Here is a 25,642-nt window from a genome sequence, read left to right on the forward strand (position 1 = left end):
GAAACCATAATAGATCATGGTAGAGCTACCACAGATTTCTTCATTTGATCAGTTATCAAAATTGCATGTGCCTTTGGGGAAAAAAAAAAAAGCCACAGCAAACAAACACCCCTACACAACAGCAAACACACATTAACAGATTGACAGTGTTTATTGTAGGGTAGGGATGGACCATCTGAAGCACAGGTTGTTAGATACTAGTCAGAAAACAAGCAAGTATTCTTGAGAAACAACCACTGTTGACAGTATGAGCGCAAAAAGCCGTTATCACCCCCCCCCCCACATCCATAAAGGAAATTGGTAACCCTCTTAAATGTATGGAAGGCTGATTGTTAGGATGCTTGTGAATGGTCCAGGACCCTTGCAAAGTATTCTATAGTGAGAAGTGTCAAATCTGCCTTCACCTGTGCAAAGTAAGCTCTAAGTGAAGCAGAGATTAAACAGATTGGTTACCTCATCAACTCACCAGTATTGGAAATGTTCTAAAAATGTGTCATTTACTATACAAAGAGGTTTAAAAATTAGGAAACATGCTTTTCTACGGAATGGCCAACTCTGTAATTACAGTAATTTACAAGATGTGTTAGGTGCAAGGGGCATAACTAGAGTATGGCTGAAATCCATTTATGGTCTACATAAAAACACCATTAAAAAAGGAGCAGGTTTCAATACAAAAAGCTTTATTTATATTCTAAGTTAATAACATAAGATTATTCTATATAAATAGTGTCCATAGGTGTGTACCAAATTCCATAAGAGTTCTTAGTTTCAAACATTTTGTTCTGTATGGCTTCTTTACATAGTAAGGAGATAAATCATAGCTTAATATTGCCTTTAAAATGGCTTAACTGTAGATCTTTTAGTTTCAGTCTAAAATGCAGTTTGCTTATTCTAAAAAGTTACCATGTCAGCTCCTTCGTAAAATCAGATGGCAACTACTCTATGGTACAAGAATTTCTAAAATGAAGCATCCAGTCGAAAGGTATTTTCTTTTGGCTTTGCCATAACTCCCATCTTCTGGTATTCTCCAACTTTCTTCTCAAAGAAGTTAGTCTTTCCTTCTAATGAAATATGCTCCATGAAATCAAATGGATTTTCAGATTTAAAGATCTAAAGAGTGAAAAAACACGTTTTACATATTTCTTTATTCTTACTGTTATTCATTTGTCTACTACAAATACACCACATAGACGTTATGCCTTACATTCCCATCAAATTAAGTTAACAACCTACAGTTTTCAAATGGCCAGAAGATGTTCAGCTGCTCAGTCACTGACTATGCTCAGGCAGGGAAATCTTACACTTAAGATACCAATATCCAGTTGAATAGCAGTTAGCTTTATGATTAAGTTCCCCTAACAGACCAGGCTTAACAGGTTATGGCTGAAGCAGTGTGCCTGATAGGTCACCAATAGCAGATACACAAATGTTCTGTTAAAAAAAAAAAAAAAAAAAAAAAAAAGCTACAACTGCAGGGTGAGACAACTTTAAACACAGCTAAGGCTCCCCCCCCCCCAAACAGGTTTCAAATTGTTCTTCTGCATATTCATGCACTATGTTTGCAAAGCCAGTAAATGAGTAAAAGTAGAATTACCTTCTTAAAGCCAAGTTCGAGTAGAAGCCGATCAGCTACAAACTCAATGTACTGCTTCATCAAAGTGCTGTTCATGCCAATCAGGTCCACTGGTATCGCATCAGTCAAGAATTCCTATGCAAGGTTGCAAAATAAGTTCAGACAGTTCATTACTACTTACTAAAGTTGAAGTGACAGTCAAGAGAATTTGTGTTGCTTAAAAAAGATAGCTAATCCCTTTATTACCTACTCCCCAGTTTTGCATAACCAACAGTTACAATACACGTTTTACCTCTGTAATTACCTTGTATCTAAGCCTCTGAAAACTGTCCCCTTATTTTAGTTCTTTTGACAGATTTGCATTTTAGCCAATCAGTGCTCACTCCTAAGTAACTCCACATGCACAAGCTCAATGTTATCTATATGAAACACATGAACTAATGCTCTAGTGGTGAAAAACTGTCAAAATGCCTTCAGATTAGAGGCGGTCTTCAAGGTCTAAGAAATTAGCATATGATCCTCCTAGGTTTAGCTTTCAACTAATACCAAGAGAACAAAGCAAAATTGGTGATAAAAGTCAATTGGTTTAAAATTAAATGCCCCATTTGAATCATGAAATTTTTTGGGACTTGACTGTCCCTTTAAGAGACACCACTTTAGATAATATGGTTTTTTACTCCTGTCATTTTATACACTTAACAGGACTGAGAAGAAAAATAAATAAAACCTACACTAAAGATAAAGTTAGTTAAAGTGACACTGAACCCAAATTTCTTCTTTCGCAACTTTCTAATTTACTATAATCAAATTTTCTTCACTCTTGGTAACTATTTGAAATGCAAGAATGTAAGTTTAGATGCCGATTCATTTTTGGTAAACAACCTGGGTTGTTCTTGCCGATTGGTGGATACATTCATCCACCAATAAAAAAAGTGCTGTCCAGAGTCCTGAACCAACAAGCTTAGATGCCTTTTTTAAAGATAGAAAGAACGAAGAAAAATTAATAGGAGTAAATTAGAAGATTGCATGCTCTATCTGAATCATGAAAGAATATTTGGGTTCAGGGTCCCTTTAAGTGCAGGCCCAGGGAGCTGGCACACTAAGCCTCTTATTTCGGGTGGTCAGGGCTCTGAAGAGGAGAGGGTTAGTGCGGCTCTGCAGTGCACTAAAAAAAAAGTGTTTAAGCTACATGTAAACTTTTTCCACATGTAGTTTGGAACATTTTACATTCATTTAACAAACTAATGTAAATGTTAAACAAATAGCCAGTATTAGGGCAGCCAACAAATATTTAGAGAATCCAACGTCTGAATATTTGTTATGAAATATTCTGAGACAGATTTTTCCTGGGCTGCACAAGTCTAATATGGTGCTAAAACACTAAAGGTTTTAAATAGTTTTGCAGGTAGAATACACTTCTTTAAACTAGACAAATATTCCAATAAAAAGTCAGTTTGGACTCAATGCATTAAACCCATGTTAGAACTTTCCCTCCACAGGATTCTTCCCACAGTCTATGTATAGTAAGTTGTCAGCAGTTTAAGCATCACTCTGAGGTTTGCTTACTATCAAGTTCCAAAGAGTTCTGCTGGTGTAAAGGGACAAATAACCAAGTCTGACTGCTAGGCAATGGCAATCTATTGTCACACAGCAAGGTTTTTCCTAATAGAAAGACTCCAGGTTATCCTTTTAATCAAATAAAATCTGTCCACTCATGCAGTCTGAAAAATTCTTTGTTCCTTACTCCACTGAGTTTCTATAAAGGAAATGAGTGTTGCCATGTTGGAACCTTTGATTTCCTTCCCCCACCGTCTAATGCGGAGGACAATTAGGGAAAAAAAAAAATTCAAGACAAGGATGTGAGGAATTTAGGATTGTTAACAAAAATAAATAAAAAAATCAGGGTTTCCAAACTACATTGATTACATTTTTATAATATGGGGAACAAAATGTAGATTTGAAATGGTTACAAAACTATGCCCTTGCTACTATAGAACATGGGAGGGTTTTTTGTTTAAATTTGTGAGATATGAGTACCTTAAAGTAGAAGAAGGGGGGGGGGGGGGAAACAACAAAAAAAAAACAAAAAAAACCCTCAGACCACACGACATCTTAATTACAGGGTGTTTACTACCCATTTAAGTCACGCAAATTAAATATTTCCAAGAAAGACTAAGTTTGTTTTATCTTAACCTACAAAAATAAGTCCTGTAGCTACAAGTCTGTACCGAAGGATGTTACTGTCAACACAATATGGTCATTAGGTTTTCATGAAACAATGTGACTTACCTGCTCAATCTTGACAGCATCTATAATGATCTCCCGAACTCTATCCTCTGATGGCTTGTGCACAAGATGGGTAAACAAGAGACAGGCAAAGTCAGTGTGCAAACCCTAAAAGGTAGGAGTAGACTTTATTAAAGTGACAGTTCACTGAAATTTATTTTTTCCCATGACACAGCTGCAGCATATAAAAATGTATGAGAAATTGCTCTTTTGTGCTTCTTTTTGCAAAAGAAATAGAAGTTTTATAGATCAAATCCAAAGTCAATAAATACAGGCTAAGCTTGCAGATCATCTCATCACTCAAATGCTTCACTTATCGCTGTACAATACTCTGAAAGAACAATTGAAAATTAACATTTTAGAACTCTCATCCACCTCCATCTGAGTGGGATTTCTTCTGCTGGCATACTTTCTCAATACCTAGGTATAGAAACTCAGTATAGGTAGGGATACTACAGGCTAAACCAGTTATTTAAAAAGCCAACATACTGGCTAAGGTGCCATTTGTAAACAATTTACTACATTCCAGCAGGTAAAATGGATCACTGGGAACAAAATTTTTTTTATTTACAGAAAAAGTCCCTTCAAGCAAAGAGCAGGGAAAAGGCTAAGGAATTTTACTTACTTCATCTCTACTGATTAGCTCATTTGAGAATGTGAGTCCAGGCATCAGCCCACGTTTCTTCAGCCAGAATATAGAAGCAAAGGAGCCCGAGAAAAAGATCCCTTCGACAGCTGCAAAGGCCACCAAACGCTCACCTACAGCAACAGGGAAGGGTCATGGTTTAAATGAAGTACATTAAGAAAAGCTTCCACTGGAAAGTGGTGGCAAGGAAGTCACCATGACAAACAGGCCTCTTGGTCTAAGACTAAAAACATACATATTACAAGATACACACAAACTTTAATATCTAATTTTTTGCATGTTGAGATGTGATTTCTTAGGTTGGGGGAAAAAACAAAGACCTTTTTAAAATCGAAAATTCTATAAACTAAATCTAAATATATTTAGCCAAATTCAGATGGCAATTGAAATTTCTCCAAACAAAGATCACATTTTACTTCTTCACTGTAGGTGGACTTGCAGTAGGAGTTATATAGACCAATTTGTGAGGGGTAAATTCACAAAATCATAAGGCTGCTGTATGAGACAGTTTAAGGTAACTGATTATAGAGTCTCAGAAAAAAAGCCTTTCAGAGTGTTCTTACCATAGGTTGATTGTTTATCACTTATCCAGCGCAGTGTCCATTCAGCCTTCTTTTTCACACAAGGTAGAGTTGTAATTGCATTAAAGAGGAAATCCCTACAAAAGATTTCACAGCAGGATTCATTTTGGTCATTACAATTTTGGCCAATGCTCATCATGTAAAATTCTTCAAAAAGGATTATAAAAAAATAAATAAAAAAAAACACACACACCACACCCTAGATGATATTCACACCTATCAATGGGGCACTTCTACAGTGTTTAACCCATCTGCAGGGGTTAAACAGAAGGATAGGATCGAGAGGTTAAAATCACATGCTCTAATCGTTACAGCATCTCATTTTAATACTATTGTGCATATTGTAATACTATTGTTCCTAGACTAAGTGGATTAGAGCATGTATCCCCCCACTAGATCCCTTTAAAACCTTAGTGACCATTTAAAAATTTGTGTGACTGCTGCATTTGAGAACAAGATAAAAAGCTATGTTTGTTTTCCTCCATATATGTACAATCTTCCAAAACTAGTCTGGACTTGCCTTTCCACGGGATCCTTAATGTAGGTGTCGATAAGGAGACTGTACATTTCAGAATGTATGTTTTCTATTGCAATTTGGAATCCATAGAAGCAACGAGCCTCTGCCAATTGCACTTCCTGGGTAAATCTTTCCACCTAGAATTTAAAGAAAACCCTACTAGTGAATAGCTATAAATATATAAACTTCTCTGCCTCAACATTTACAGCCAAAATAAGATGCTTACCAAGTTCTCAATTACAATCCCATCACTAGCTGCAAAAAAAGCCAGGACATAGGATATGAAGTATCGCTCATCCTGTGTTAAAGATTGCCAATCCTGCATGTCTTTGGAAAGGTCCACCTAGAAATTAGATACTTTGTGTGACAATTACTAGTACTACAAAACAACCTGAGTGTGAAGTTTAACAACTCAGCAAATAGGAATTCAATTTCAAGTAAATTTTAATGTAGACATAATGTAGTCAGGGAAGCATTACAATATGACATTTTACATTAATCTGCTGGGGGAAAAAAAAAAAAAATGTTACTTCATGACAGCTTTTTGTGGGGGTATTTACCGGTACTATGTACCCCCAGGTAAAATTTATAATCATTGTGTAGATAGTCTAGTTTCACAAGGGTGGGGCTCCAAAATACAGACATAATAAAAAGTTGTCCCTTTGGTTTTCTCAAGTTACTAAGCACAATATATCAAAGGGACAACATTTTATAATGTCTATTTTGAAGTAACTTTTTTTTTTATTATTTTAAATCTTTATTTTAAGAAAAGATGCCAGTACTCATTGATTGATATATTGTGCTCAGTAACTTGAGAAAACCAATGAGTACTGGCATCTTTTCTTTAAAGATTTAAAAAAAAAAAAAAAAAAAAAAGAAATTAAAAGAAAAAAAGTTCTTTGTTATATCTCTCTAGTGAAGATGATTGGTTTCTTCCTGGGTGCTGCCATCTTGAAGCTAAAATGGTCTTATTCTTGCACCATGTGACAGAAGTGGTGCACTTTCACAGATGAGTGATGTTGCTGGGTTTTTCACAGCAGAGTCTTATTTTGTTAAACACTTAAAAACAAAACCACAAACATTGAAATGTTATTATAAATAAAAATTAAAAGTTATGGAGCATATAAAGGCCATGTGAATAATTTAGAGCCAGGCAGTCACAGAAAAAAAATAAAAGTAGAGATCATGTTCTGTATGATGCACAATCAATACAGCTGCAAACATCACTGATCTGTTACGGCACACCACTTTGGCCACAGTGTGCAATACATAAATATCCAAAATTCTAGTGCCCAGAATGAAAAATAGAATCTGGCACCAAGAAGGGGTTAAAATAATAATAATGCCTTTGTAGATAGCTGAAGGCACATGAGGTAAGACATGGTGACAAATAACCATGCTGCTACAGATGTGGCCAACAGAATGTCCCCTTGTGTGGTATAAAATAAACCCATTGTGCTTATAGGTAACAAATAAGGTTTCCTTTGGAACATCTAAGTTCTTTCAGATGCATGAAGTACCCTATTACCCCCTTGGTTGTTCCACATTGTTAAGATATATCTAAAGATAGGGGGAAGCATTAACCCCTGGTTATCAAACACTCACCTCTTCAGCTGTCCAGAATGATGCCTCAGCCTTCTTGTACATTTGCCAGATATCATGATACTGGATTGGCAGAATCACAAAGCGTTTTGGGTTCTCTCTCAGAAGTGGCTCATCAAAAACCTTAGGATCTTTTCCAGCTTTGTATTGGAGCTTGAGGAAACATTAAAATGTGTAATGTCATTAAACTAGCTCTGTTCTTAGGCTGACATAAGACATAGTGGTTAAAAGCCAGATCTATAGAGTTGGCACCAGATTTCCCACACGGCTATTGGCTAAGAGATGTAAATGTCACCTCAGCCAAAAAGCGTTCTGCCGATGGCTGCCTTAGCAGCTCAATGCGGCAAGCACTGCAAACAAAGGAGCTTTCAGCATTAAAGTGAAAGTAAAGTTGAGTATATCACTAGATATGCTTATATAAATCTATTAATAAAAAATGAAAGAAAGTGATGTTATTTTTAAGTTGTATCTATCATTTATTTACCCTCAAAGCCGCAATACTTGTTGGCCATTCCTCCGCCTGCATTATATAAAAAAAAAAAAAAAAAAAAAAAAAAAAAAATTTGCCTTCAGTCGTGACGAAACGGCTGCATCAGAATTTCATTGGTCCCCCATGGGCATCTAGTCTGTTCTATTTACGCCCCCATTTTCAAATGCGCATGTGGCTATCCTTAAGTTCATCCACAATCCGATGCATGTTCACGATAGCCGCATGCGCATTTAAAACTTCAAAGGAAATCCCTTAGTGACGTAACTCAACTGAAACAATATACTTTTCTAGAACTTAATAAATTTTGCTTGCTCGTTAGTATAAAATTTGTTTGTAAGCAGAGAATTCCCAGATGACTATCGCCACACCCATACTAAACAATGAATCCAGTGATTCAATGTTTAGTATCGGAGTGGAGCTCGTATAATTGCGCATGCGCAAAATATTGGGCTCACGAGAGCGTGCACGGCTAATGATGTATAGAGCGGGTGGGACCTCTTTCCTCTAACACTTGTAAACCCGGAAGCTAGCAGGGGGCGGAGGAAGCTAGCAAAGGTACACAAAAAAAAAAAAAAAAAGTTCCTATACTTAGCTTACTTTTTATGCTTAATATTAAATTTCCTACTATACATTATGGGAGATGTATTATCAATAGCGTTGGCGGAACTAAAAATGTACTTTCACTTTGAAAGGGGCAATGAACCCAAAGTTCTTTCATGATTCAGATAGAACATGAAATTTTAAGCAACGTTCTAATTTACTCCTATTAAATTTTCTTCATTCTCTTGGTATCTTTATTCGAAATGCAAAAATGTAAGTTTAATTGCCGGCCCATTTTTCGTGAACAACCTGGGTTGTTCTTGCTGATTGGTGGATAAATTCATAAAAAAAAAAAAAAAAAAAAAACAAAGTTCAGTATCCCTTTAAGTGATGGTAAATCCTAGCATCATGAACTATAAAAACTTAACTGCCGTACAGGGTACAGTGCTGTCCTTTATGTCCTAGGCTGTTAGCCCACGTATTTATAAAATAGATTTTATTAAAGTAAAATGCTTTTGAAAGGGGGTGGGGAAAAAAAAAAAAAAAAAAAAAAAAAAAAAAAAAAAAAAAACCACACCCCACACACACTTTCTATTTAAGATACATTGTAATTCAAATGTTATTCATCCTGAAATAAGGATTCATGTATACAGCATGAGGATGTAATGTTTAATTGTTTGGTAAATTGCATTAACCCCTTCACTTCCAGAGAAGAACTTGCCCAAAATACTGGAAAATGTTTTAGCATTTTTGCTATCGCTCCATTTAACTCTTTCCTGCTGGGGTTAAAAAAGTGTTAGCACAACTGTTCCGATGTAAACAATTTGAAATCTTGCGATCATGCACGTGATCATGAGATTTCAATGATGGGATCGTGTCAGGGGGGCATCCCTATGATGCTAGGCATGCCCCCCAGACCGCAATCCCATCAGGGAACCCTATGATGCTAGGCATGCCCCCCAGACCGCAATCCCATCAGGGAAGCGCCAATGGCTTCAGGATGGAATGCAACGCTGTAACGGCCTTAAAAGGTTAAACAGAATTAGCTTTTTTTTTTTTTATTTACCCATTAAAACTAATAAGAAGGCTGCTAATTGCAGCTGTGCACCACACTATTCCCAGCAGTGAATGGGGTTAATCAGGTAGTTTGTAAGATAAATTTTCTCTTTAGTTTAGAGATTACCCTCCCACCTGACACTTCATAGCACCTGATCCCTCCTAAACAGCTATCTTCCCTCCCTCACTGCCATCTTAGGTACTGGCAGATAGTATGCCAGTATGAAGATTTAAGGCAATTTTTATTGTTATTAAAGATAAAATATAACATTTCTGCAGTGTAGGATCCCCCTTATCCTCCCTGATCCCTCCGAAACAACTGTCCCATCATCTTAGGTACTGGTAGCTGTCTGCCAGTACCTACAAACCACTTTTTTTTAGTGTTTGGCCACTTCACTCCCTCCTCCACTGATTGACCGCTCACATCATTAGACGTAAACCATGTCATCGGCTGTAATAATCTGGCATCTGCCTTCATATGGAAGCAGAGCACAGGTTGTCCCTTCAACGATGATAGATCTATACACACATATACACGTGCGGTATAAATAATGTATTGCATGACATATGTCAAAGTGGGTTAAGGGGTTAATCTAGTCACAATTTTATGATCTCCTATAGGTTCCCCCCCCCCCTCCCTATCTAGAAGATATTTTACATTCTTAGTTTTGTAGTTCGAGTTGAGAGAATTGCGTCTACAGAAATAACTTGCCTCTTCACGGCAAAGAGGATAACCCCCCCCCCCCCCCCACAGTATTTAGGATTCAGATAGATTTTGAACCTTACCCTTTTACTTCCATAATCAAGTGTCTTCATTCTCTTGTTATCCTTTGTTGAAGGGGCAGCAATGCGCTGCTGGTAGCTAGCTGAATACATTGGGTAATCCAATGACGAGGCATATACACAGTCAAAAGTCAGCAGCTAGCTCCCAGTAATACATTGCTGAAAAGCATAGCTAGGTAGGCTCAGGAGCAGCAAAAGATGAGAATGAAGCAAATGAATATTCAATTTTAAACAACTTTCCAACGTACTTCTGATTCCATAAGGTTTACGGTCCCTTTAAACCCACTGTTGCCCATGCATTTCTCTGCACATAGAATCAACCACCTTAAAAAGTGACAGTTAACACCAGAATTTGTTGTTTGAAAAGCTAGATAATCCCTCAATTACCAATTCCCCAGTTTTGCATAACCAAGTTATAATTATACACGTTTTACCTCTTTAATTACTTTGTATCTAAGCCTCAGCAGACTGCCCCCTTATTTCAGTTGTTTTGACAGACTTGCATTTTAGCCAATCAGAGCTGTCTCCATTGTAAATTCACGTGCATGAGCTCAATGTTATCTATATGAAAAATGTGAATACCCTCCAGTGGTGAAAAACTATCAAAATGCATTTAGATTAGAGGCAGCCTTCTAACAAATTAGCATATGAACCTCCTAGGTTTAGCTTTCAACTAATACCAAGAGAACAAAGCAAAATTGGGATCAAAGTAAATTGAAAAGATGTTTAAAAATTACATACCCTATTTGAAACATGAAAGGTTTTTTTGGACTCAACTGTCCATTTAAGTTTCAAGAAGAAGATTGTTTGGTGTGGAAGATATATACACATGGACCCAAGTGTGATATCAGATCAGCAAATGGAAGTGACGTTCCATCAGCTGTCTGATCTAAAATAAAGCACCGCGCATGCGCTCCTTGCACTTCACAACCCATCGGATTCTATGTTGTCAGTGCAGCCGCACGCACAAACATAACCATCAGATTGTTGGACACTTGTTAGAATACATAAATATTTGTATCCTTTGCTGAAAAGTATACCTAGGTAGCCTCAGAAGCTACGGATTGGTGGCTGCACATATATGCCACTTGTCATTGGCTTTCAGCTAACTCCATTAGTGTATTGCTTCTCCTTCAAAGGATACAAAGAGAAATACACATTAGATAAGAATAAACTGGAAAGTATTAAAAAAAAAAAAAAAAGAAAAAAAAAAAAAGTTTCATGTCCCTTTAAGGCGACAACAATAGTGAGCAAAATGCCTGAATTGAACCTGGGTCCAAAAGGTTAAAGAGCATAGAGTTAAAGCAAACTACAAAAGGTTAAGTAGCATACTTAAATATTTAACAAGATCAAGCACTTTCCTTATCAGATCAACCAAACTCTACTCACTGGCTCAAGTTGTGCATCATCGAAGAGCTTGTTGGAAAGGATCCGAGTCGGGCTTTCAGGCTGCTGGGACAAAAAAAAATAAAAAAATTTTACACAAAAATTTTTTTTTTACACAAGGAAAACAAGCACCCCCTTGCATGCAGCAAGGCCACAGACACAAGATTCTTATACACAGGATCACAAGCAACCCGAATGCTGCTGGGCCTCAGAGCCAGTAAGTTAATGAAAACCCCGGAGAAATACGAGCTAGTTCCCCACCAGGATACTGTGCATTTTTCACAAGGACATCTACTTAAAACTCACTGTGTTCTCTTGGTCTTTAATGGTGAGATTCTTTATCGGAGAAATGGTGTCATTCACTGCCGCAAGGGGTTTACGAGGAGACTGCATTTTACAATAATTTCCCCAAAAAACCTCGAAGCAAAGCTGGTGAAGTTTATGACGTCCCCTTGTCTTTATATCTCTTTTGAGAAGCCCAGTTAAGCTGATCACATGGGTAAATAGCTACAGCTGTGGTGGTTATTCATTTCCAACCACGTGAACGTGGCAAAGACCAGTTTCAGGTCAGAATCAGATGTCAATTAGAAAAATTGATCCACTATAATTACAGTCTAGACGCTATGGGATGTTCTCATTGTGAAATGTAGGTATTTTTGGGGTGTGCTTGATAAACTAGAATCATTATTTTATGCAGATAGGAGAGTCATTATTTTAGGCAGATAGGAGAGTCATTATTTTAGGCATATAGGAGAGTCATTATTTTAGGCATATAGGAGAGTCATTATTTTAGGCATATAGGAGAGTCATTATTTTATGCAGATAGGAGAGTCATTATTTTATGCATATAGGAGAGTCATTATTTTAGGCATATAGGAGAGTCATTATTTTATGCAGATAGGAGAGTCATTATTTTATGCAGATAGGAGAGTCATTATTTTATGCAGATAGGAGAGTCATTATTTTGTTTACTTTTTCGCCATCACTTGCTGTAAGTCTATTTAATATATCCATACCCTTTTTCTGTAATAATATTACAATTTGATTTTCTAGAATAAAGAAATGAAGAAAGGGTCTTAAAATATATCATCTGACAGGGTAGATGGAGGAGGAAGGTGATTTAAATCTTCAAAAGATAGTAGCGTGTTTTGGCATAATAACTTGGAACTCGACTGATTCTTGTAACACAACGATGACATTGAATGTAAACAATTTCTGAACACATATAGAGGTCTGTAACAGGTGCTTACAGTACAGTAGCAATTTCTAATAGTGAGAGTTAGTGGCTATATATATATATATATGTGTGTGTGTGTTTGTGTTTCTATGGAAATTTAACGTTGTCATTCACCCTTGTCTCTTTATTTGGGGCTTGTAAATTCTCGTTAAAAGACAATCTGTAATCAAACCACTTGTAACTCTGTTATCACCTCGAAGTACTCTAGTACAGGACAAGTGGGCAAATAAGGGCTTATATTGAATTACAGAAGAATTGATTGGACAAAAGATGCTCATATTTGAGCAATACTTAAAGGGACAATTAACCCACATTTTTCTTTCATGATTTAGAAAGAGAATGCAATTTTAAGCATCTTTCTAATTTACTTCTATTATGTAATTTGTTTTATTCTCTTGATATTCTTTGCTGAAAAGCATATCTAGATATGCTCAGTAGCTGCTGATTGGTTGCTGCACATAGAAGCCTTATGTGATTGGCTCACCCATGTGCATTGCTTTTTCTTCAAATAAGGATATCTTAAAAATGAAGCAAAATAAATAATAGAAGTAAATTGTAATGTTGTTTAAATTTGTATGTTCTATCTGAATCATGAAAGAAAGATTTTGGGTTTAGTGGCCCTTTAAATGGACAGTTCACCACAAAATTTGCTCCTCTTTAAATTGTTCCCAATGATAGATTTTACCTGCTGGGGTGTTTCAAATTGTTTACAAGTAGCTCCTTTACCCCTATTTTGGCATTTGAAATAGCTGATTTAGCCTGTGGTATCCAAACCTACACTGAAAGTTTCTATACTGGAGTATATTCTATTGAATAGCCTAAGTAAACACAGCCAGCAGAAGAGATTACACTCTCAGTGGGGTGCAGGATAGTTAGAGAGAACAATAGAAAATTATAATTTTATTAAGTATTGAGGTTTGGTTTTCTAGACCAGTGTTTCTCGACGGCCCTACTGGTGGGCCGCAACCCGACATAGCCTCCAGACACTCGTTCTGACAGGCCCGCCTTTAAATATTTCCGATAGGCCTGTCAGAGTGATACTAGGCATGTCTGTTTGCGCACTGTGAGCGGGTAGCAGTTGGCGATGCACTGTGAGCAGGTAGTAGCGGTGGTTGGCGTGCAGAGCAGGAAGCATCGGCTCACAGGTAAGTCCACTGACACCAATGTATATATTTAGGGTGGCCACTGGACACCAATGTGTATGAGTAAACTGTGTGTATGTGTATATATATATATATCCCACTGACACCAATGAATTATCATATAATTAACCCACTGTAAAATATATATATATATATATAATAATTCAGTGATGTCAGTGGGATCCATATAAATATTTGTGTGAGTGTATATATATATATATATATAGTTTACAGTTGGTTAATTATATAATTCATTGGTGTCAGTGACAAATTAATTATTGCATAATTAAACCACTGTAAACCATATATACTGCGTGTATGTGTATATATATATATATATATATATATATATATATAATTTCTTCCGAACCTACTCCCGATGCTTATCCGGCTAAAAATTACCGGGCCTTGAGGTCACTTAGGTTGAGAACCACTGTTCTAGACAAATAAGATAAGAAGCAAGTCTGTGTACATAAAATTGATAACATAATGAGATCTGATATTACCTGAAGCTCAACCCATTGTAATAGGCTGTGGTTTAAAAGCACAAAACCAGCTACTTCATATACACAAACCTGAAAATGCAATTTTACAGTGTACTGTCCCTTTAAGCAAGTCTTACAGACCTAGGTGGTTCCACTACCTCCAACTCATGGTAACAGAGGTGAATGGTAAAACTATGCAGTTTTCCTAAACATACTTAGAGACAATATGCCTTACCAGAACTAGACTTGAAGGGACAGTCAAGTCAAAATTTTTTTGTTTCAGATAGGACATATAATTTTAAACAACTTTCCAATTTACTTTTATGATCAAATTTGCTTTGTTTTCTTGGTATTCTTAGTTGAAAGCTATATCTAGGTAGGCTCATATGCTAATTTCTAAGCCCTTCAAGGCAGCCTCTTGTCTCAGTGCATTTGACATATTTTTCACAGCTAGAAGGCCTTGGTTCATGTGTGCCATATATTGTGGGGAATGGGTAAATAAAGATGATCTCCCCCCCCCCCCCCCAACAAAAATTGGAGTAGACTGTCCCTATAAAAGCAGGCCTTTCCCCTTATTTCAATTTGCTCACTGAGCAAACATTACCTTTTATGAATAAATGGGAAAGGAACTATAAAAGTGGTCCAAAATGTTATCAGGGAACTTTTACCTGCAGTGCAAACCTCAAAGGACATAAAAGTAGCTTACAGATGGTATCTTTCACCTAATAGCTGTCGCTTTCCTACAACACAGTATGAGCCATGTTTTAAAGGCTGATGAGAAAAGTGACACTAATGCATATGTGGTGGAATTGCACATTTGTTTGTAACTTAGACTACAATTTAACTCCCAAGTTAATAGAACTCATTTGTACAGCACGGTACTGAAAAACTTGTTTCATGAAGAAAACTCAATTATTTATTCCCAGATGGCTAACCTTTCAGACACTTTTAGATAAGGACAATTTTTTGTTATAAATATGGGTGCCATGGATAATTTGGAGAGTTAAGGGGGAAGTTTGGACGGTCTGGTGACTGGGACCTCACCAGGTCAGGGGCTATGCTGTAGGAAAATTTAAACTGTTCATGGTCCCCCCTTATTTCACCTTCTTACATGACTGGTGGGAGGAGCTATTTAACAGCTCTGCTGTGGTGCTCTTTGCCTATTCCTGCTGACCAGGAAGTGAATATCCCATAAGTAATTAAGATGGTCCGTGGACTCATGTCTAAGAAATCATTGTATCCAATAGCAGAGATGATACCAGATGGTTTAGATACAAGAGGTTATGGGTGGGATTGCCCTCCTTAATGTTATGCTCTAATATGAAGAGGGTATACTTATGAATGCTTCTGCTTGAAGTTTAAACCACAAAGTGGGATGAATTTCAACAAGCTTGTATGCTCTGACATGGCTGTGGAAGATCTGTTCATTCTGTATTGATGGAACAGTGATTACTTAAAGGGACCCAAGTCAAAATAAACTAGGATTCATAAAGAGCATGCAGTTTTAGGACACATTCAAATTTACTTTGTCAAATTTTGCAGTTTTTTTTATACACACACCTCACAGGGTATACTTGTCTGGCTGTCACATGACACAAGGGGCCAAATGCATGGCTTAGGCTCTTTATGCAGCTTCACACTAAACCCTCCAAGACCGTTACAAAATATGAGATTCTAATTTTGCAGGGTGTTGGGTTTCTAGGTTGTCTCAAATGTAATTCTTGAAAGAGTAGAAGAAAAGGCAGCTGTAGCTCAGTGCTTAATTCAATGCTCTCCATTCAGTCTGATCTTATAAATGCATGTTTGTAAACTTGACACTAAATATTTCTCCTGCACCCACAGAAATCCAAATTCACTCTAGGGTCGGAAAGTCACTTGCCTTTAGCTTTAACCTCATTTTTGTTAAAGCATTGCATTTTTAAAGGGTGTAGTTTGCTTTGATATTAGTCCTATTTGATTTTTACTGCAAACATCTGGAAATATTGAATTTACAAAGCTTAATTTTTCAGAAGTTAATTCAACTGACTCACAAGTCACCCAATATGGTTGAAACATAGATTACAGAATTTTAAAACTAGAGTTTATTAAAGTGCAAAATTATATACAGACATTATTTACAATAAAAAGTACTGTTAGCTTCCCCCGTTTAACACATTACTGTATACACCAAGCTGCACATTTTTGTACCCATGAATGTATGCTAATCTACTGTAAACTAGACTCCTGTATTAAGATGTAGATAGGTAATGCGGACATGACAGGTGTAAACACAAGATAAAAACTTGTTGGTTATTAAAGTCTGCCATGAAGTAAACAGGCTGCAAGTTCATGTTTTCATAATAGTAAGCTGCATCCAAGCAGTGTTGCACTGCATCTAAAAGTCAGCATCCAATGTAAAAGTGTGATCGACAGATTTTGCCATAACTCCCATCTTCTGGTATTCTGCTACTTTTTTCTCAAAAAAGTTAGTCTTTCCTTCCAAAGAAATATTCTCCATAAAGTCAAAGGGATTTTCTGCCTTGAAAATCTAAGTTAAAAAAATATATATATATGTTATGGCTTTTCTTAAAGTGCTAAACATTTCATGGCACTATATATGCACTACATTTAAATATCCATGACAAGACTTAGACTACAAATATTTTAAGCTTTTTAAAAAAAAACACAACACAATTTAGTCAAAATTAAACTTTCATGATTCAGCATGCAAATTACCACTTTCCAATTTACTTTTATCATCAAATTGGCTTTGTTCCTTGGTATTCTTAGTTGAAAGCCAAACCTAGATAGATTCATATGCTAATTGTTAAGCACTTGAAGGCTGTCTATTATCTGACCGCATTTGACAGTTTCAGATAGAGGGCGTTGGTTCATGTGATACACCACATTGTGCTCATGCCTGTGGAGTTACTTATGAGTGCATAAGATGCAGTCTGTCAAAAGAACTGCAAGGGACAGTCTGCAGAGGCTTAGATACAAGCTAGAGGTAAAACGTATATTAAAATAACTGTTATGCAAAACTGGGGAATGGGTAATAAAGGGATCTTAAAACTAAACAAAATTCTGGAGTACACTGTCCCTTTAAGCAGTTAGGGATGATCAGATAGTTACCTTACTAAAACCAAGCTCCAAAAGAAGACGATCTGCTACAAATTCAATGTACTGCTTCATCAAAATGCAATTCATACCGATTAGATTTACAGGTAAAGCATCTGTCAAGAATTCCTATATTAAAAAAAAACGGGGGAAAAAAATAATTAGCTTCTTCAAAAACAAGTTATAATGGAGCGTAATGAATTCTAGCTAAAAGAATAAATTTAAGACAAAAAAAAGCTAAGACATGGATAAAGCAATTCAGTCAAACCCCCAATTGTAACATCCATGGCAAAGCAGCAGTCACTATATCTTCACTTTATTATCGTAACGTGGTAATTTTAAAGGATGTATAGCTTTAAGTTACCTGTTCAATCCTGACAGCATCTGTAATAAGCCCATAAACTTTCTCCTCTGATGGTTTGTGTACAAGATGCTTAAACATAAGGCAGGCAAAATCACAGTGCAAACCCTGAATAGGAGGAGAGAAAAAAAAAGTTAGAATTTTCCAATTTGTGATATACACACAAAGAAACTACTTAAAAAAAAAAAATGCTTACTTCATCTCTACTAATGAGCTCATTAGAGAATGTGAGACCAGGCATTAGCCCACGTTTCTTCAGCCAGAATATGGATGCAAACGAACCAGAGAAAAAGATCCCCTCCACTGCAGCAAAAGCTACTACACGCTCACCTGCAAGTGAAATGATGCATTAATACCTTATACAATCCATCTACAACATTAGTAGTGTTACTTTGCTTCTATTGTTTATTGATGAAGTGTGACTGCTATGTATAACAAGTTAGGCTTGTTTATCAAATTCACGTATGAGTAAAAGGAACTACTGTGACTGCCAGTCAGCAGTTGCATTCACTTAACTGAAATTCAATCCCTTGCTGGGGGGCAGCCTATTTTGTTTAATAGAAATGTTAGCCAAGTCTAAATATTTAGGCATTGGACAAAGCTTCTGTTCAAGGAAGCAGTGCAGTAAACACGGATGTGCCATTGGGTAAAGTGACACTAAACACCCGTCTTCTAATCCCCAAAACCTGAATTACATTTTAGACCTACATAATTTGTGACAGTGTCACCAACAAAGAAAAAAAAGCTTGGAAAGCTTTGACTTTGAAGATTATTTGAGTATAAATGTGATCCTCTGTCACTGCAGCTCACTCTGCAAACAGATGTGATCCTCTAAGTATATGTAATGTAGCCGTGAGTTAGTTACATGCTCATGATGCAGTCACGTGGATATTAGGTGCCCTTGTAATGTACGCTACAATATGGCAGCTTACATAAGAGAATCAAGCACTGTATTAATACTGTACTTCCAACCAATGTTGAACAGTTTGGGGTAGGTACAGATAAAAGGGATTACTTTATTTTCATGAAGAAAAAGTAGGTTTTAGCAATTTATCAGGTGTTAAATATCCTTTTAAGTACAAAAAAAAAAAACGGATCTGCATTTTAGACTAGAAATGTTTTAATGGGCCCTGTGGACTAAGCAAACTACTCTAAAAGGCAAAAGTCTCCATGACAACCTTATGGTACACTAAACATACCAAAAGATGCTTGTTTGTCACCGATCCAGCGCAGCGCCCAGTCTGCCTTCTTTTTCACACACGGTAGTGTTTCAATTGCGTTAAAGAGGAATTCCCTAAGGAGAAAAAAAAAAAAAAAAAAAAAGTATTAGCACCAACAGACTAACTCAATTAAAAACTGATATTTTTACATTTGGCAGCAAGTGATATATATATATATATATATATACACATACACACACACACACAAACAGGGAACAAGCACTCTTTTTTTGCTTCCACAACTGCCGGGGTGCGCTTACAAGCATTAAATATACACAAAACAAAGAAGGCACTCTCCGTTTACATCTGTCATTAAACGACAGATGTAAACGGAGAGTGCCTTTGTTTTATATATATATATATATATTAACCCTTAATGCCAGGGTGAAAGTGCTTAAATCAAGAAGTTCTGAAGTAAAGACTTGCTGTAAAAACTTAATTACACAATCTTTGGACCAGATTTGACCATGGATGATTGTCTATGCTACTAGACAAGCCCCAGTCAGATTCTTGAATGTACCAAAAGTGGACGCCATGCCATCCTTTGGCGTTCATGTCAAATGTTCCATGCTGGACTTTGAGTTTATAGGGAGAAAAAAAAAAAATCTCTAGAAGCTTTCAGCAATTAGACTGGTGAATATCGCCAGTTACATATGACTACTCAGCTCCTGCAACTTCAGGCCCAATAATTCTTGTTACATACCAGTTAAGCATTGTGCAACAGGTTCAATGTGTATAAGCACATGAAACTTAAATGGACAGTCTAGTCAGAATTAAACACTTTTATGATTCAGAGGGCATGCAATTTTAAATTTTTACATTTTCAAATTTGCTTTGTAATTGTGGTAGTCTTATTAGACTAGCAACCTAGGTAGGCTTGTAGGTTAACTTCTAAGCCCTTCAAGGCCGCCTCTTATCTAAATGCATTTGCCAGAGGGTGTTAGCACTTGAGTGATAGTGCTCACACCTGTGAAATCATTTAAAGGGACATTCCAGCCCAAATTGAAATACACATGGATGCATGCCATAGTTTAGAATAGAGGCATTTTGCAATATACATGTATTAGCAAAAAAAATTAAAAAAAATCATTTTTTACTAGAAGCATTTTTGCTAATACATGCATTGCAAATGTTTCTTTTCAAAAGATATAATTCAACTATGTGCATTTAAATTTTGACTAAGCACATTTATTGCCTGAAATGCTGCCTGCCAGAAGATTTGAGATAAGGAGATTACAAGTTTCAGAGTTAAAAAAGTATATTAAAAGTAACATTTTTAAAAAAGGTTAACACATTATGCATTTACCTTTACTTTATAGTAAGCAAATGAAAATGGCCACCAAGCCCTACTCCACAGCTTTCTTATAGGGCAATTTAGCAGTGCAGGTTTTATTTTTAGCAATTTCAAATTGCATGTGCTTAAAGGGACAGTACACTCATTTTCATATAACTGCGTGTAATAGACACTACTATAAAGAATAAGATTCAGATACCGATATAAAAATGTTTATAAACTTACTTAGAACCTCTTAGTTTAGCTCTGTTGGAAAGGTAGCTGGAAAGCCCACTGCAAGTGGGAAATAAGTCACTCCCCTCCCCCTTTTACATATGAAAAACCCTTTACGGTCACAGGATGCTTCTGAAATGCAACTATAAGTAACCAAAATGATGTATTAAGTCTAGAATGCCCCTTTAACTATATTTTACAAAAATTTCAAAGTAGTTTTCAGGTGGATCAATGCCTTACTAACTTATGGAGCTGTCAATTATAACCAAATGCAGTTGTCTTATCAAACCACATACCTTTCTTTAGAATCTTTAATATAGGTATCAATGAGAAGACTATACATTTCAGAATGGATATTCTCCATTGCAATTTGGAATCCATAGAAGCAACGGGCTTCTGTGACCTGAACTTCCTGGGTAAACCTTTCCACCTATAAACATAAATAAAAGTGTTAGCTCAAACCTAGCATCACAATTACTACAAAAATGTGTATTTTGTGGAGCTAAACAAAAATACACTACCATCAAAAACAAAATGCTATGCAATGCACTGGTTGAACAAGTCTTTATTTTGAAGTTAATCCAGAAACACTTACCAGATTTTCATTTACAATGCCGTCACTTGCTGCAAAGAACGCCAACACATGAGAAATGAAGTAACGCTCATCAGCCTTCAATGACTCCCAGTGTTGAATGTCTTTGGATAGGTCCACCTTAAACAAGATTTAATGTGATTTGTTAATATCAACCTTAATCATAACTGGCCATTAGTCTTCAAACATCTATTAGCCATCACATACATAAGTGTGTTTAGTTAAACTCCCAGAAGTTAAATGGATATGAAATACAATCTCATAATCCAGAGGGCATGCAATTCTCAACAAGTTTACTTCTGATACCCAAATTTGTTTTGATCTTAGTATAGTTTGCCGACACATACCTAGGTATGCTTATAAAGTTGTGCATCTGACTAATGTTAGTGACTCATCCATGTGTATTGCTGTTTCCTCAAAGGATACCAAAATAATGAACATTTTAATAGTAATTTGGAAGTTGTTTAAAATTGAATCTATGAATCAAGAAAAAAACTTGAGTCCCTTTAACCACAAAAGCGGTGCTTGGGACCTTCTGGTAAGTAGAAACTGCTACAACCAGAAACACTAGTTGTAGTGTTATACAATGTCAAATATTGCAAGCAGCTACCAGATGGCTAAAGACACCTGCACGATCCTTAGCTCAGCTAGCATTGCTCTTAACAAAGGATACCAGGAGAGCTAAAGCAAAAATGGAAACAAATTGGAAAGTTAAAGGGACATTAAACGCACATTTTCTCATGATTTAGAAAAAGCATGCAATTTTAAACAACTTTCTAATATCTAATTTGCTTCATTCTCTTGATATACTTTTAAATAACATATCTAGATAGGCTCAGTAGCTGCTGATTGGTTGTTAGGGCTGCAACTAAATTATTTTCATAATAGATTAATCGGCTGATTATTTTTTCGATTAACCGGATTAAGAATCAATAGTTTTCTATGTCTTAAATAAAATCCACATAATTAGTGTTAGAAATATAAACTTCAGACTAAAACATAACTGTTTATTCCATTTTTAAATAGCAGAGCAGTTTTATAATTAAACAAAACCACAAACTGTTTTTTAAAAGTGGTAGAACTAGAGTTAGATTATCACTGTTAATAACGTTATTCACTCTTTCAACATGTCCACATGCTTCTGGCTAATGCTGGTTCTCTGTTTGCAGCTAAATTTCCTGCAGCAGAGAAAAGGCTGTTGTGTATAAGTAGGGTTTTGCCAATTTCACCAAAGTGGGATATTTATCTTTGTTAGCTCTTCAAGTGTTTTCTACCTTGGCAAGGGGCCTCTCAAAAGTAACCCTTGACTTCAATCCAACATAAAATTATCTATATGCAATGATAAATAACCAGCTATAACGTTAGGGGAAATATCTAGTCCGCTCTAAAAATATATACATATTAGGTTGAAAAACCAACTAATCGATTATGATTCGTTGACAACTATTTTCATAATCAATTAGTTGTTGCAGCTCTAGTTGTACATAGATGCCTCATGTGATTTGCTCACCCATGTGCATTTCTATTTCTTCAACAAAAGATTGAAGCAAATTAGACAATAGAAGTAAATTGGAATGTTTAAAATGGTATTCTCTACTTGAATCATGAAATAAAATGTTGGGGGCTTAGTGTCCCTTTAAAAATTTTTCCCTATGGTAGTTTAATGTGATGGTAAATCCTAGCGTTTGGGAAACGCTAGGATTTACAATCGTAACAAAGAAAGGGGACTTTCATTCATGAAGTATAAAATATATCATTCTGAAAGCCCCTTTATTTGTTAGCAGTGTTTGCTGCGCTGCTAGAGGCAGCCCACGGCAGAACGCAATTTGGCTGAGAGGTGATGTTTCCACCTCTTAGCCAATAACAGTGCGGGAAATACAGCTTGGCGCCGCAAAACCTGGCGCCAAGCTGTATTTCCCGTACGGCTATTGGCTAAGGTGGAAACGTCACCTCTCAGCCAAATAGTGTTCTGCCTTTAGCAGCACAGCAAACGCTGCCAAGAAATAAAGGGGCTTTCAGAATGAAGTATTTTATACTTCATGAATGAAAGTCCCCTTTGTTACGATTGTAAATCCTAGCGTTTCCCCAAACGCTAGGATTTACCATCACTTTAAGAGTAATAATGTTGACTTCACTGAGTCCTTAAGTTACTTATTTTGATTCTGATCCTCAATTAGCAATCAGTTACTTTGTTTCTAAATGCATCTATTTTAGAACCGAACCATTCAATAACTCAAAGGTTGCCAAGATTATACTATTAGATAACACATACCTCTTCTGCCGTCCAGAAAGAAGCTTCTGCTTTCTTATACATCTGCCAGATATCATGATACTGAATAGGAAATATCACAAAGCGACGTGGATTGTCTCTCAAGAGAGGCTCATCACTCTTGAGATCCTTTTGAACTTTTATTTGCTGGAGAGAAAAAAAAAAAAATAAAAAAAAAATGGAACGCTGTGTATACTTGAAACAATTTAGAAAGATTCTCCAGTATCAGAAAACTGAGATAAGTTTAAACGCACAGGGCAAACTTCTGGCACCCTCCCAGACCCCCCCCCCCCCCAAAAAAAATGACATTTGGCGCCATTACTGCAAAAAAAAAAATGTGAATGTGTCATGACGACTTTCACAAAGCCCTTTATTGTAACGTTACCCAAGTCATAACAAATCTTTACATAACCCCCAGTACCATTTTCTAGAACGTGTGATGAATTACCTGGTCAGGCTCAGTGTCTTGTAACAGTTTGCGGGCTGTCTTGCTTGCCAAAATCCGAGTAGCATTCAGGCTGGGAGGCTGTAAGAAAAAAATAAAACACCTTTAAATTGCACCACACCAAATTCAGACATCGACCCTTATATTCATCCCGTAAAAAGGCGATCAAATGCAGCAGATACCCACCGTGTTTTCTTGATCTTTTAGGCTCAAGAGCTTAATAGAAGGAACGTTGCTGTCCAAAACTCCGAATGGTGTGCGGGAAGACATGTTAAAATAAAGTACAAAACTAATAACGTGATATAATAAATAAAATAATAAAATTTACCCGCGTTCGCTACAGCCCGCAACTACTCTAAACAGGGGAAGCTAACAGGAGAATAAACTGAATGAGGAGAGGCCGCAGTGATCGGTCTTTATAGAAGTTTTCAACTTGGCGCCAGAATGAATAGCCAATCGATACACAGAGCCTCCTGATAGGCGGAACTGCCCAATCCTCTGCTAGCGAATTAGAATCAAACAATGGGAACAGCTGTTCTGCAGAAAAATACGTCTCTCTACACACACAAAAAACAACAAATTATCTAGTTACATAAAGTATATTTTTACACTACTCAAATAATACCTAGTATAACATAAAGTATATTTGTTGCACTGATGAAAATAATATTACGGCAACTCAACTAAATAAAATGTATGAAAACGAAACCCTTGTTTTGTATACATTTGGTAAAAGCTCATAATCTGATAAACCGTTTAATAAAATCATGATTGCACCATTTAAACATAAAACGGAGGGGGCAAAATCATCCTATGTGTTAGAATATTTGCAGCAAGGCTGTTTAGCGCGCTAAAACAAGGGTTTGCCCTGAGGTAAATCCGGTTACACAACACATTATACAACACAGCCTGTAACGTTACACAACACACATGCCCCCTCCCCCCTGCTATTGCACAAACTTCTTTAAAGCAAAGCGTTTATAATAATAATACTGAATTACTTCTACTAATATGAACGTACACGCGTAGTTATTTACCACATCTAATTATTAGTTTTATTAATTGTGACTTGTTATGTATTATTATTGTTAATGCACTAGCATATTCAATCTGCAGTTATACAGTGGATACAATAAAAAGAAGGCAGACAGGGACATAGGATTTCACGTCCCTGCTCTGAATCTAAGTGAATATTAATCCCCTGCTCGTAGTTGTGTTTAATTTACAGAAGTGCTTTCTATCATATTTTAATATATAATTTAGTGTATGTTTAATGATTACACAGAGTCGATAAATACTAAGTAGGATCCCGCCATATCCAGCTGACTGTCTGACTGACAGAACACCGGTGTTGCCATTTCATAATTTGGCGCCTCCAGCCCCCTGTGACACAAAGGGCACAGTGCGCAGAAGCGGGAAGTTACTGTGTGTTGTTCTGGAAACAGTGACTAGTGAGAAACATGAACATTCTGAAATGCCTTAAAATAAGTTGAATTTATCCTAGCAACGATGGGGTTAATTAATATAAGTGCGCATGGTTAAAAAGAAAGTTATAGAGTGTTGGTATAAATGTAATAATTTGCTCCGTGTGCTAGTAATGCGTTATACTGTTAGATTGTAACAAATGCTGATCAATTTATTATATGAGTCTTGTTCCCTCTGGTATAGTTTTGACAATGTTTATAAACAGTCCCATGTTACATTTGTGCTGCGATTTTCATTAAACTGGTAGGTACAAGATTTTTGAAAATCTGTTTTGTTTCCTCAAAGATTCTTTTCTCAGAAGGAACCCTTCCTGTCAAGTTGCTTTTATATTTTCCTCCGTGTC

The 25,642-nt window shown here is 36.4% G+C and overlaps 2 protein-coding genes across 2 annotated transcripts; both read right to left on the reverse strand.

The window, feature by feature from the left end:
- Positions 1-659: 659 nt before the first annotated feature.
- LOC128656040 (ribonucleoside-diphosphate reductase subunit M2-like) lies at positions 660-11,904 on the reverse strand. The gene is made up of 10 exons (XM_053709693.1): positions 11,767-11,904; positions 11,464-11,523; positions 7,209-7,358; positions 5,830-5,946; positions 5,607-5,740; positions 5,069-5,163; positions 4,485-4,618; positions 3,863-3,967; positions 1,595-1,708; positions 660-1,110 (listed from the first exon to the last, which is right to left on the reverse strand). Exons 1-10 carry the CDS (start codon positions 11,851-11,853, stop codon positions 958-960), a joined length of 1,149 nt encoding a protein of 382 aa, XP_053565668.1. The 5' UTR covers positions 11,854-11,904; the 3' UTR covers positions 660-957.
- Positions 11,905-16,382: 4,478 nt separating this feature from the next.
- LOC128656039 (ribonucleoside-diphosphate reductase subunit M2) lies at positions 16,383-24,187 on the reverse strand. Its single transcript, XM_053709692.1, has 10 exons — positions 24,001-24,187; positions 23,818-23,895; positions 23,373-23,516; positions 21,104-21,220; positions 20,805-20,938; positions 18,981-19,075; positions 17,978-18,111; positions 17,785-17,889; positions 17,436-17,549; positions 16,383-16,851 (listed from the first exon to the last, which is right to left on the reverse strand). Exons 1-10 carry the CDS (start codon positions 24,082-24,084, stop codon positions 16,699-16,701), a joined length of 1,158 nt encoding a protein of 385 aa, XP_053565667.1. The 5' UTR covers positions 24,085-24,187; the 3' UTR covers positions 16,383-16,698.
- Positions 24,188-25,642: the final 1,455 nt, after the last annotated feature.

This window comes from Bombina bombina, chromosome 4 (assembly GCF_027579735.1).
Source record: "Bombina bombina isolate aBomBom1 chromosome 4, aBomBom1.pri, whole genome shotgun sequence".
Lineage (NCBI taxonomy): Eukaryota > Metazoa > Chordata > Amphibia > Anura > Bombinatoridae > Bombina > Bombina bombina.